The 13,123-nt window shown below is 66.6% G+C and overlaps 1 protein-coding gene across 3 annotated transcripts in view; it reads right to left on the bottom strand.

Moving 5' to 3' along the window:
- Positions 1-13,123, bottom strand: part of RGS12 (regulator of G protein signaling 12) — a 121,474-nt gene that overhangs the window by 1,530 nt on the left and 106,821 nt on the right. For 2 of the 3 annotated variants that reach the window (XM_065914533.1, XM_065914534.1), the window contains exons 12-17: positions 12,994-13,067; positions 12,493-12,619; positions 10,353-10,449; positions 9,162-9,241; positions 8,707-8,860; positions 6,639-7,070 (exon numbers count right to left, since the gene is read on the bottom strand). In XM_065914533.1, coding sequence (XP_065770605.1) covers positions 6,639-7,070; positions 8,707-8,860; positions 9,162-9,241; positions 10,353-10,449; positions 12,493-12,619; positions 12,994-13,067 — 964 coding nt within the window. Of the gene's footprint in view, positions 1-6,638; positions 7,071-8,706; positions 8,861-9,161; positions 9,242-10,352; positions 10,450-12,492; positions 12,620-12,993; positions 13,068-13,123 lie in introns of those variants that run through there. The other variant, XM_065914535.1, reaches the window with a different exon arrangement.

The raw sequence follows: 13,123 nt of genomic DNA, 5'->3' as shown, positions 1-13,123 counted from the left end.
TCTGGAGGTGCCGGGCCTGGGAGGCTTGGTGTGCTGGGACCAGCGGGGCCCGTCGTCTGGCAAGCGGACACCCGGGGCTCCCGGCCCGGGTCCAGTGCAGCCAGGAGACGGGACAGCTCACCCACCTAGGGCTGCCCGCCCAGCTGGGCCCCTCTGGGAGGAGCTCAGAGGCGGGGCAGCTCCCCACCGCCCCCCACCGCCCCTTGTTCTCCTCCCCGTGGTGGGGTGCTATCTGCAGCCGAGGGGCGTCGGGAAGGCGGTCGTGATGGGGGCTCCAGGGAGACGCGCACTGCTGGGCTCGGGAGCGCGGAGTGCTGGGTGAGGCTGTCACAGACGGGCTGGACCCTGGGAGCAAAGCCCTCCGCGGGCACTCGGGGTCTGCACCCACGGGCCGCACTGCTGGCTTCTCAGGGCCGTGGCCCCCCAAGCCAGGGTGGGCAGGGGGCCCCCGGGGCCCTCCTGACCTGGCCCTGCCATGGTCCACCTGCCGGGCCCCCCTCCACGCTCTCCCGCTCCGCCAGCAACACCGCAGGCCGAACGCCCCTTCCTCCAGCCTGCTCGCTGCTCAGAGCAGCCAGGCCCTGACTCCAAGCTCCCCCTTCACCCCCAGGAGCTCCAGGCTGCCTGGGACTGCCTTGGAAGCTTCCAGACACTGGGGTAGGCAGCCACACCTCCCTGCCCACCACCCCAGGCGGTGGTCACTGCCGTCGTCGCCCTGGCTGGTCCCAGGTGGGGCCCCAGCGGGACTGAGTGAGGTCCCCAGGAGCCAGGCGGGTGTGGGCAGGGCACAGGGCACTGGGCGGGCCCTCAGCCTCAGCCCCAACACGGGCTCCCCAGGTTCACCCCAGGACAGGCGCCAGGCTCAGGGACACAGGCGCGACTCCAGACCCCGGTTGGGCCAGGTGTAGGCGGGACACAGCGTGTCTGGGGTGGTCTCGGTGATCCTGAGGCCAAGGACCCTCCGATGTCTGGGGTGCAGGGGAAGACGCTCCGGCCCCGACCCCCCGGTGGACAGGCTGGAGGAGGGGGCTCCAGCCCAGGAGCACAGGGTCCCGCTCCCCTGACCGCCCCTCCCCACCTGCGGGGGAGGGTGCAGACGGCTCCTTCCACGGGCCAGAGGCCTACGAGTGACGGAGGGTGGCTGCAGGGGTCTGCACCTTGCTTCCCCAGCTGCTCCATGGCCACCGGGACCCCTGGGGCAAGTCTAAGCCAGCGGCAGGGGTCCGGCGTCCTCTAATCTGACGGAGGTGGCAGGAGGGGCCCCCACGGCGGATCAGCCTCACGCCTCCCAGGGGGGCTGCCCAGCCACACGCGTCCTGCTCGGCAGTGTGACAGGGTAGGGGTGGAGAGCATTTGCAAGGGAAGCGGCCTCTCCAGGGCTCCCAGGGTCCAGCGGAGCAGCCCGGGAAAGATGCTCCTCCCAGACCATCAGTCCTTTAGTCATTCAACAGACGTTCCGCTTGGGCCTGTCACGCGCTTGCCAGTCAGCCCCCCGGGGGCCAGGAAGCCAGGAAGCCCCAGTGGGGCTGGTCTGCCCTTGGATCTGAGGCGGTGGGGACAGGCGGGGGTGTGCTCCTCAGCCGCTGGCCCCCACTTGGAGCACCTGTCTGGAGCATGAAGAGGCCTGTGAGCCCACACACACCGCGTGGCACGGCCCGCTCCTGTCCAGCCCCGCTCGGATGGACCCGCCAGGAGGACAGAGATTGGTGAGCAGGGTGGGCCCAGCCGCGGGCTCGGGATGGGTGCGTCTCAGGAGGGCGGCTGCAGTCCAGGCTCCTCCCGCCACCTAGACTTGCTCCTCTGAGGCAGCGGCAGCCCCAGGCCTGTGACTCAGTGTCAGGGGCACGGCCTCTGTGCCAGGGCCTGCCCATAGCGACTGCTCTCCCGGCCTCCCTGTGACCCTCCTGGCAGGGGGCGGAGCACACAGGACCCCCCACCACCCACCCAGAGCTCAAGGGCCACCGCTTCCAAGGAAGCCGGGCTGCCCTGTACACCAGGCTCACTCCTGGCACCAGCTGGCCCAAGCCCTCTGTCCAACATCTCCCCAGACCCCACACGTGGGGCCAGAGCTGGAACTTCACTGCCCACCCCTCAAGCTGCCCCAGGGGTCACAGGCCAGGACCCCTGGCCGACCGGATTCTGTGCTTCTGACTGGCACAGCCAGCCCCTCCCTGGGGGCCCCCTGCTGGACCCCTCACAGCAGCTGGGACCAAAGAGCCCCTCCTGGGACCCTCCAGGCAGCCCCTGGCTAGCAGCCGATCTGCTCTGGCCCTCAAGGCTCCACGTCGGGAGAAGGATCCTCCTCTGGGGGGCTGGCGGGGCTCCTGACGGCCGTGGTGCAGCCTGACCCATCGCCCACCCCCAGGGTCATGGTCTGGCCTCAGCCTCCAGACCTGCTGGGCCCTTGCAAGGCCTTCGCTGGCCCTGGGAACCCCATCCCACTCAGCTCCCTTCCACGGAGGCTGCCTGGGCCCTCAAGGGCAAGTCAGGGAACAGCCCAACCAAAGCCCTGGTTCACATGAGGTTCCCCCCACCCCGGCCCCCAGCGTGTGTCTGTGATGGGGCAGGGAGGTGCCTGCTCAAAGCCCCTCAGCAGATCTCTGCTGGGTGCCAGGGCTGCAGCACAGGGCAGGTTGGGGGCCCACACGCAACGCAGGCGGGCAGACCTGGGGGCGGGGGTGTGGGCAGGGCTGCCCCAGCGGAGGTGGCGGAGGTCATACTACCAGCCACCAGCGGCCCGTGGCTTCCACTGGGAGAGACCCAGAGGTCAGGTGGTATGGGACCTGCGGGGCACTCGGGGTAGACACGGAGAAGGGGACGCGAGGGGGACAGACATGCAGCAGAGACCCAGGGCCGGCGACCTGCGTGGCCAGGAGGACGGAATTGTCCTCACCCATGCTGGGGCCTGGGGACGGGTGTTGGGCCAGCTTGGTCAGCCCCAGGGAGGCCGGGGAGCTGGCCAGGTGGAGGTGGGAGCCCGGGACATCTTACGGGAGGTCCGCTCAGGGCCATCCTGGCCAGGGCAAGGCCGGGGTGCTGTGCTGGAAAGGGGATCCTGGATATAGCCCTGGCTGAGGACTGCCCTCCCGGGACCCCCAAGCACCCACGTGTCCCTGAAAAGGTCCAGCAGCCGCCCCATCTGCCCTGGAAGGTAGGTGTGTGCAGTGAGGGTGGCCCTCTGCGGCCCAGATGGAAGGGCCAAGCCACCGCTGGAGAGGGGATGGCTGAATGGACAAAGTGCAGAGGAGGTGGCCGGGGCGGGAGGCACCTGGAGCAGGCACACGGGGCTGGGCCCCGGGCCGGGGAGACCTGCAGAGCTGTCCCAGGAGGCCCTGACGCCCCGGGCGCAGGCAGCGGCCCGCTGCGGAGCCAGGCGGGCTTCCCTGGTTGTCCGCGGCCCGGGGCTCCCGCCTCACCTGGGCCTTAGCAGGTGAGACACGCCAAGCCTGTGGCTGGGGGCCCAGGCTGGAGTGGGGGGCGGGCAGACAGGGGCAGAGGGGCTCCTGGAACTCGGGGCCACCCCGAGGGCACGCGGTCTGGCCGCCTACACTGCCCAGTGGAGGGCGTGGCCCTGTCGGCCTGGGTGACGCGCCCCCCGGTTTCCATGGAAACCGATTTACCAGGCCACAGCGACCCCTGGCGGGGCGGCCGCGTGGCAGCACTTCCTGGATCCGCGGAGAAGTGGCTGCGGGCCCCTCCCGCTCTGGGCGGTGGGACTGGACGTGCCTCTGGGGGCCCGGGACTCGGTGCAGGGCTACGAGTCCCCAGGGCGGGGGGCTTCCGCCGGGTCCAGTGCTCCTCGGGCTGAGCCCCCAGAGGGGCCAGGATGGTGGCGAGGGCTCCTCGGGAAGGGTAAGGGAGAGCTCGACCCCTGACCCAGGCCCCACCGCCCAGCGCTACCGGGCAACAGGAGGGGGAAGCCTGCCCAGCGCCTGGCGGGGCCGGAGGGCCGGTCCGTGGGCAGAGCGGGCGCGGAGGGACACACTTCTCTCAGCCCAGCGCCCGGCAGCAGGTCCCACAGGGTCAAGTCTGCACCCGGGTTATGGCACCCCGCTGAGCGCTCAGCCGGGGGCAAGGCCAGGACCCATCCCGCCCAACACCTGGGGGCGACGGGGTGCTGGGCCGGGCCCCACCAGTCAGCGCTGCAACGGCTCCTCTCCTTGAACACCCTGCTGTCTCCCTGGGAACACAGGGCCCTTCGGGGTGACTCCCACACCCTCGCCACACCCACCCACGTGGACAGGGGCGTCTCGACCCCCTGAGTGAGCCCTGAGCCCTCTGCAGGGCCCTGGACAACGTCCTTGGGCCTGACACTTGCTCCGCCGGGGCCAAGGACTCATACCCACACCCAGCTGGTGCTCCCGGGGGCGGGACATGCCCACCACCTCCTGGGGCTTTGCTGGACACCAAACAGGTTAACAGGACCAAATCCACGGCGGCAAGGCCGTGCCCTGCGTGGAGACCGCGCTGGGCACGTGTCCGTCCCAAGGGCTCTGACAGGCCTCTGAACGTGGGCGCTGGGGCCCGAGGCCCACCCTGACGAGACCCTCTCCTCGGGGTGGCGCAGAGCTGGCAGCCCTGGGTTCCACACCTCCCGGCCTGGCGGCATGGCCGTGCTGCCTCTCACCCTGGACAGAAGGGTCTCGGTGGCCACGCTCTAGGAAACAGCTCACAGTACCTATAACTGGGGGCGCACGCTGCCTGAAACCTGCCAACGGACCCCAAGAATAAGCACACTGGCCTAAGGGTGCCCGCAGTGGCCCACTGGCTGGGGAACCCCCGGTGCTGTTCTGAGTCACCAAGGTGAGCCCGAGGCTCACGGGAGGAGTGGAGGGTCCCTCTGGTGAGCACCCCCTAGGACACCCAAGGAGGCAAGCATCCAGGGCCCCCACCTCGCTGGGGGCTGGGGGGCGGTGGGGGTGGCCATGGTGGTCAGGAGCAGCTGCCGGCACTGGCCATGACCTGGGTTCCTACCCACCAGTGCGCGTGGGGGTGGGGATGGGGCTCACATGGCCCCAGCAATGTGCCGGGAGATGCAGGGACCCACCCGTCACCCTGCCCAGGCTCCGGAGCGAGGGGCAGAAAGAGGCCCCACTGGGTAAACCGCTCGGGCATCGAGCCCACGAGCCCATCGAGCTCCAGTGTGGAGCTGGGGAGGAGGGAGCTGGGCCGCAAGCAGCGAGCACGCCTGCGCTCTGGGTTCACTAGGGGCAAGGCGGAAGGACCGGCGCCTCACCCAGCAGGGCCAGCACTCCCCACATTGAGCCATCCGAACCCTAACCCCAGGGCTCAGGGAGGGGAGAGCCATCCCCCCGTGTGCTGTGTCTGCCCGTCCAGCGCCCCCCCCCCCCAGTCACACCCCCCTCATCCCGCCCTCATGCAGGTCTCTCTGCAGACACACCTGAGGCTCCCAAGTGTATCTAGAGTGGTCTATTTTCAAAAGCCAGTATATTAAACAATGAATTACACGAAAATGTGCAGTGTTTGCCATGGATTAAAATACACCTATCGTTTTCTAAAGAGAAAATAGGTTTTCAAATGAAGGAGGAAAGAGTTTTCAAGCAGTCCGATGGTCAGACGTAGAGTTTATTTCTCCTGAAGGAGCACAGACTCAAAGCACAGATGCAGCTGCACGGGTGTGCAGGGGATGGAAGGGGAGACGGGGTCGCAGAGCAGGCCACATGCGAGAAGGCCCGGTGTGGTCCCGCGGGGAGCCCGCCCACACAGCCCGTCGTCCAGAGCCGGCACCCCGCGCACCGAGCCAGGCCACCGCGGCCCGGGGTCCCCAGAGATGCGGCTGCGGGTCCCGGAGGACCCATCCCAGGCAAGACTCAGGCAAAGGGGGCCTTCCCGGCGGCAGAGCAGCCCACAGCGAGGAGCCGCCCCGCCCGCGGGCCGGGCACGGGCGTGGCCCTCGGCAGGCGGGCGGAGTGCCCCCTGAGCCCCTTCTCCACGAGGCCAGGGGCCTCGCTTCCTCAGCCAACATTCATGCGTCTCGGGACCGGCTCACGTGACAGGTTCACGCCTCCGTTTGGAGGAACCGTGCTGACCTCCCGGGTCAGCAACCCCAGGCCCACGGGCCCCCACGTGCTCTGACCGATGTGGCGAGGGGAGCAGCCCCCGCGGCCGGACCTGGGGGGTGACCGTGAGCCTCGGGCTCTAAGCCACATAGGGCTTCTTCCACTTGCTCAAGACAAACACTTTTTTTTTCAGTCTTGAGATTAAAATACTGAAAGTGCTAGCGATCTAGATTGTAAAAATAACACACATTTTTCAGAAATCCCCAGGGCCTTGCTTGGTGGCATTACTGCGCCGGGCCCGGTGGGGGCGCCGCTCACGAGCGCCCCCCACGGGAGGCCTCCTCCGTGCCCGCCGCCCCCTCCCACCGTCCTGGCCACTCTCCGACCTCAGCGGCGCTGGGCCCTCAGGGAGGGCGGGGGCAGCCAAGACAAGCACGGTCACCGAGGGAGAAGCACGCTGAACCCTCCCTCAAGGGACTCCGGGCGGGGGGCTCACGTCCCGCCGCCCTCTCGTTTTAACCGGACACTGAGTGGACAGCGCCAGCGCCGGGCGGACGGCACGGGGCCAGCGGGAGGAGGGCAGTCAAAGGGGAGCAGGGGCGGCGCGCCCGGAGGTACCTGGTCTCGGCGGTGCGGCCGCGTCCCGCGGGGCGGCGGGCGGCGGCAGGAGCGTGCTGTTGGGGCTGCTGATGTCCCCCTCCCCCGTGAGCGTCAGGTCGGCCACGTGCTCGCCCTCCTCCGTCTGGACGCTGCCGGCCTCCACTTCCTGCGCCGGCGGGCTGGGGGTCCCGGGGGCGCCGAGCGGCAGGCTGTCGCCGGAGCCGGGGCTGCTGGCTGGGCTTTCTCGGGGCCGGGGTGCCCGCTCCTCCCCGTGACCCGTCACAGGTCTCGGGCCGAAGGCCTTGGCAGCGGCTGAAGGGGAGGGAGCGAGCCCTGGGGGGCTGGGGGGCAGACGCAGGAACTCGGGCAGCACGAGGTCCTCCTTCCTCAGCAGCCCGCGCTGGTCGTCTGCTCTGCTGCTCTGAGCTTTGGAAATGAGCTCAAAAAACTCTAGCAAGAAAACCCAGTGACCAGGTTTTAGAGTGGGTCCCCTCCGGCCCGCGGGCAAGCGCGCGACTATTAGTCCCGTCCAGCTGCCCCGGGCCTTCCCACCCTCTAGTCTCCAACCAGAGCCCGGGAGGCTGCAGGTCCTCCCTGGACTGGCTCTGGGTGCCGGGGCAGCAGCCACCTGGTTCCCTTCTGAGCAGGAGGGAGGCCGCTGACCAGACGCCACGGCCTGACAGAACCAGGAGCCTAGGTGTCCGGCGCCTGTGAACCCGCGTGCGGGCGTCCGTGGGCACCACCTGGGCCTGTGAGCCATGCCTGGCCCTCGACCCCCTCCCGCAGCTCCAGGACGCCCGCCTGCGGCGCCCCTGGCCAGGTACTCTAGCTTCCTGGATGCCCCCCAGAACTCTTCCTGTTCTTGAAAGTGGAAGTGTTAGTCGCTCAGTCGTGTCCGACTCCTGGTGACCCCATGTAGCTCCCCAGGCTCCTGTCGATGGAACTCTCCAGGCAAGAATACTGGAGTGGGGTGCCCTGTGTTCCTCCACACCGTCCCCACCACGGGTCAATCCGCGTCTCTTCTGTCTCCTGCACTGCGGTGGGTTCCTTTCACGGCTAGCTCCACCTGGGAAGCCTGTTCTTACAGGGCTGGGTTCTCAGCTGTAACTCGAGTCCACCACCCCGGGTAGATGGTGTCTACACTGAGCCTTCTTGGGGTTAGCTTAGCTAACCAAGGCTACAGTCTTAGCTTCTGACCAACAAGCAGCCTGCAGCCTCACACCTGAGGGCGCGCAGAAGGCGGGCGCCTCGGCGCGGGCGCGGCCGGGCAGCGCAGGAGCTGCGACGAGCCGGCCGAGCGGAAGCGCTGCCGGGTTCAGCCGTCACAGGGTAGCTCTGAGCGGAGCTGCTCCGAGCGCTTCTCTGTGTTACTGGCTTCTGGAGGGAGAGCTTCCCGCCTCCCTGTCTCTCACGCGCTGCCTTCCTCCAGCCTGCGGTCCCGGGGCAGCGCGGGCGGCCAGCCCCCACGGCCTGACCCACAGCGTTCCCTGTTCCCTCCGGGCCTCTGACCTGGGCGGTCAGCGAAGTCAGGGCTCCGCCTCACCTGGGACCCTCCCCTGCGAGGACCCGCCCCGCCCCGCGAGGGCCCGCCCCCTGACGAGGACACGCCCCCGACGAGGGCCCTCCCCCTGACAGGACCCGCCCCCCGCGAGGGCCCGCCCCCTGACGAGGACACGCCCCCGACGAGGGCCCTCCCCCTGACAGGACCCGCCCCCCGCGAGGGCCCGCCCCCTGACGAGGACCCGCCCCTGGTGAGGACACGCCCCCGACGAGGGTACACCCCCTACGAGGGCCCGCCCCCTGACGGGACCCGCCCCCCGCGAGGGCCCGCTCCCTGACGAGGACCCGCCCCAGGGACCCTGAGACCACCTGTTGCAGCCCCAGGCCCGGGCTCCCTAATCCTGAAGGGCCCGGCCCTCTGTCTGAAAACTGGGGCTTTAGTAAGGTTACACCGACAGCTGCAGACCCACACGGGCGACTTCTCAGTGAGAAAGGGTCACGGTCACCCCAGCGGCATAACCCAGAGAAGGGTCTAGGGATCCTATGCATTCACCAAAAACGTGCAAGTTTTAAAAAGTACACGTACCCTCTGCTTCGTCCAAATTAATTTTCTGATTTTTTTTTTTCCCAATCTTTGCAATAGATTCTTCTCTCTTTGAAAGCCGGGGCTCCCTAGCATTCTTCCCATTTTCTCCTTTAATTTTAATAGAATTAGACTTGCCTAGCGTTCTCTCCTCTCCCTGCGTCAGAAGGAAAGTCAAAGTTCTACTCACGTTGCAGACACGATAGCACGTTCATCAGTTACATAACAGGGGACTTGGAAACAGACCGCACAGATTTGGGCTTTGCATGCGTTGCAGAAAAGTCAATCGCAATGAAGACTGCATGTGAGGTACACACTCCCACCCAGCGATTCCCAGGCCAGTGGGAGCAGGCACCACAAAGGGGCCCTAGAAGAACCCCCCACCCCGGGGCACAGGCCCAAATGCTGCTGGGGCCGCCGCCCCCGAGCATCGCAGGTGTGGGGCGAGGGGAAATTACCGTAGCCGAGTGATTCCTGGAGCTCGCGTTTCCAGCTGTGCTCTGTCTGACGGGCGCAGCTCTCTGTTTATCTGTGGACGCTGAACACAGCAAGATAGACTTTATACTGCAGTGAACCACAAGCCCATCAATACAATGACGTTTATCCGTCTTTGAGAACAAAGCTGCACAGAAGCCAAACCTCTCAGGTCCCTTATCTCCATCATGTTCAGGCCAAGGTGCCCGCACAGGGCCAAGGGACAGAGGACCAGCGCCCTGGACTGGCCGCCTCTGGACAGGGCGGGGGGAGGGCGACCATGCTCACTGGGCTCTGCAGTGAGAGACAGGGCCTCCTGGGGACTGTTTGGCACGAGCGCCTTTAGAAAGTAGGAGGCTCTCACATTCATTACGTATCTTCAACCACGGCCCCTGCCCCAAGTCAGGGCCGCAGGCTGGCCCCCAGCCCTCATGGTGCACGGCCACTGCTCTGGCCCAGGACGGGCCGGCGCAGTCCTGCCCTCCTGTCTATGAGCAGCATTCTGCACCCTGCACACACCTGCCTGCAGCTGCACCTTCAGACTCACCTGTGCACACGGGCCGGGGGGTCCGACCGCATCAGACCCTGGAGGGGGCCCTGCTCAGGCTGCTCGCCCCCCAGACCGGTCGCCGGGCAGGGGGAGAGCGCACTGCACTCTCAGAACCCAGATGGGCCCAGAGGGGGACGAGGGGCTGCGCTGGAGCCCCGAGGGCCAAGAGGCCACCACAGCCCAGGTCACCCGGGGGGGCACAGACAAGTGACTGGCGCCCCATTTCAGAGCTGAGTCAGCCCGGGAAAGGCATGGGGCAGCTCCCAGCACAGCTCGCCCTGTTCTGTGGACTCCAGGGGCTCCCTGCAGGAGACATGGGCCCGCTACCCCCTGCCTGAGAGGGGCTGAGCGCTCCGGGGAGTGCCGGTCCCTGAGACCCAAGGCAAGGCCAGGTGACACTGCTGCCCTGGGGTCTTGGCAGGGCCCGTCACCCTTCTCCTGGCAGATGAGACACACTCGGTGAGGCCCCAGCGCTCCTGCCCACATCACATGGCTGTTAGGCTTGAACTCGGCCATGGCGGGTAGCTGCCGGGCCCCGGGAGACCCTAAAGCCGTTAGCGGCCCTCTACGGCGTCATGCTGAGACCCAGACAGCAGAGCCCGGGACCCAGCATTGCTCCGCTCACCTTTCCCGCGGGAGGGGTCCTTCTCCTCCAAGATGACCCGCTGTCCGTCCAGACTCGAGATGGGGGCCCCAAGGTCCAGGGGCTCCTTCTCTCCACTCTAGAGGCAGAGATGGTGCAATGAGCAGCCCACGTGGGCTGGAGCTCTCCGGAACAACCACGTGTGGTCCATCTGCCAGCAAGACCACCCCGGCCTTGATGGAGTCACACGGGCCAGCTGACCCCACCTCCTGCCACCTCAGCAGGGCTGGCCGCAGACCCCAACGCTGGCAGGCCCACCCGAACACAGGCACCCCGAGGAACTGGCGTGAACGGGGCTATCAGCAGGGGCCAGCTGCGGGCTACGCCGAGTCGGGTTGAAGACTCGGGGGTGGAGGGCACGCGGTGGCACCACTAACAGCTGCGTCCCCAAGTCAAGCTGGCCGAGGTCTCAGGACGACTCTCAGCCTGGAGGGGGCGACCCCGAGCCCGCCTCGCTGCTCCTCAGTCTGCCAGGAAGCTCGTGTGGGGCTTCACGCCCCTCCCTGAGAGCAGGAAGCAGGCGGGTCTGAGGCCCAGGGTCCTGCCCTTCTCCCCTGGGAGACTATTTTGCTGTTCGAGTCCCACAGCTTCTGTCAGAAAACAATCTGAATTTGCAGTTTGGCTCTTGAACTACCTAGGGACCCGACCCCCAGCCAGAGCTCCAGCCAAGTGGGGAGCGGACAAGGCTAGCAGGTCCAGGTGGCTCACGACCTCTGGCCTCAGCGGCCCACAGCTCACCCAGGAGGGTCCGCAAGAGGGTCCCGGGACAGCCGTAACCTTGGAGACCACCCACGGGACCCCCATTCTGCCCTCCCCAGTTCTCCCGGCCCCTCGCCCTGGAGCGGCTGGACCGCCCTTCTGGCTCAGGCATCCGCATGGAAGGAGCCCTGCCCGCCGGCCAGCCCCCCCGGGACAGAAGCCCCACAGCTGCCCCACGAGCAAGCTGCCCTGCTCCCCCACTTTACAGACAGCGCTACAGGCACAGAGCGTGAAGCCACAGCTTAGGATCTCAATCAAGAGAGGGCAGGGAGGCCACGTGACACCCAGGCCGTGCGCCTCTCCATCGGGCATATTCTAGACTCCAGATTCTGGGACAGCGCTCCCCCCGTCCCCTCCCCCACTGTCCCAAGCTGGGGGGAGGGAGCCCTGGGTTCCCCTCAGGGCTGGTCCTCTGCTTCACTTCAAATTTTCTGAACAATTCTGGAGCTCGTCTCAGAGAAAATAAAAATCCTAACAATACTTGCAATCTAGCTCTGATACAGCATGTTTTGTAAAGATAGGAGAACACAGGCCAACGGGCCATAACTGTGTGCCCAGTCGCCTCAACACGTCCAACTCTTCGCGACCCCAAGGACTGTGGCCCACCAGGCTCCTCTGTCCATGGGCTTCTCCAGGCAAGAATCTGGAGTGGGCTGCCATTTCCTCCTCCAGGAGATCTTCCCAACCCAGGGATCGATGTCTCCTGTGACTCCTATGTTGCAGGCATGTTCTTTATCGCTGAACCACGAGAAAGCCCCCAGTGGGTCCCAAAATCACTACATTTCAAAGCAAACATGTGGCTCATGTGGGGACAGCCCCGAGTCTGCTGGCCCGAGTCCCCCCAGACGCCCTCCGGCAACAGGGTGGGGCTCTGCTCTGTCCCTCCTTAACCCATTCACTAAGTAACCCGATGGCCGGCTGGGAAATGCCCAAGTGCCATCAGACCCTCGGCGTGTGGGCAGCCGGGCAGTTAGCGGGCGCGTGAGGGGCTGGTGAGGATGGATGGGGCAGCTCCCGCCCTTGAACCGACGCCTGGTCAGATGCGCAAACAGCAGGAGGCTGCAGGCTTTTCCTTGTTTCTTTTCTTGGCCTCCTTGGGCCAAAACCCCAAATCTCAACTCAAACCCAGAGGGCACAACGGAGGTACGAACAGCAAGCGTTTCCACTGCAGGGCGGGAGGCAGACGGGCGGAGGTGACACCCTCTCAGGGCTCTGGGCACCACCAGCCGCTCCTCACCCGTCCCTTGCGATGCCAGAGGCCACTCTGCGGACGAGTGGGGGCAAACTGCACCCCGGCAGGCAGGAGCTCGTGGGCAGCTCGGAGCACAGGGGGCCCCGTGACCCCGTCAGCCTGGTCACTCACCAGCCGGGCCACCAGCTCACTCAGGCGCAGGCCGTACTTGGCCGCCACGGGACGCAGCACCTCCGTGACGGGCTTACTGGGCTTGGCCTTGAGTCCCACCGATCGGTTAATCGGCACCAGATCCAGCCTGGGCGGAGGGGGAGAAACAAGTACGCCTTTGCACATGCATATGCAACCCTCACGCAGACGCTTTCCCTCAAGAGCAGAGCGGCGTGGCACCCACGGCGTCACCATCACCAGGGCAGCCCTGTTCCACTGGGAGAGAGCCCGCAGGGGCTTCTCCAGGACCCACCACGGGACGGCCCGGCGCCGCGTGCAGCCCGACAGCGGTCGCTGGCAGGGAACGTGACCCCCTGGCCCCAGGGACTCCTCCGCCTCCGAGCTCACAGTGGGAGTGTTGGCCCTCCCATCCCAGCGGAGTGGAGGCCAGCATATCAAGTCTTCAGAAACGGCCCTGTGGCTCTGGAAACCTTACGGAACCGGCAGCTGCATTTTTCTTACCGAAATAAAGTGCGTTTTTCTAGGCGCAGGTCCCTGGACTCCAAGATGCTACTGTCCTGATGCAGCACCAGAGGCTTTAAGCACATGGAAGGAACGGAGAGGGACGTCAGCGGGGGCCGGGCACACAGCC

The sequence above is a fragment of the Muntiacus reevesi genome, chromosome 22 (genome assembly GCF_963930625.1).
Source record: "Muntiacus reevesi chromosome 22, mMunRee1.1, whole genome shotgun sequence".
NCBI classification, from domain to species: Eukaryota; Metazoa; Chordata; class Mammalia; order Artiodactyla; family Cervidae; genus Muntiacus; species Muntiacus reevesi.
Note: the sequence above shows the minus strand (reverse complement) of the source record. Positions and strands in the feature narration are given on the sequence as shown.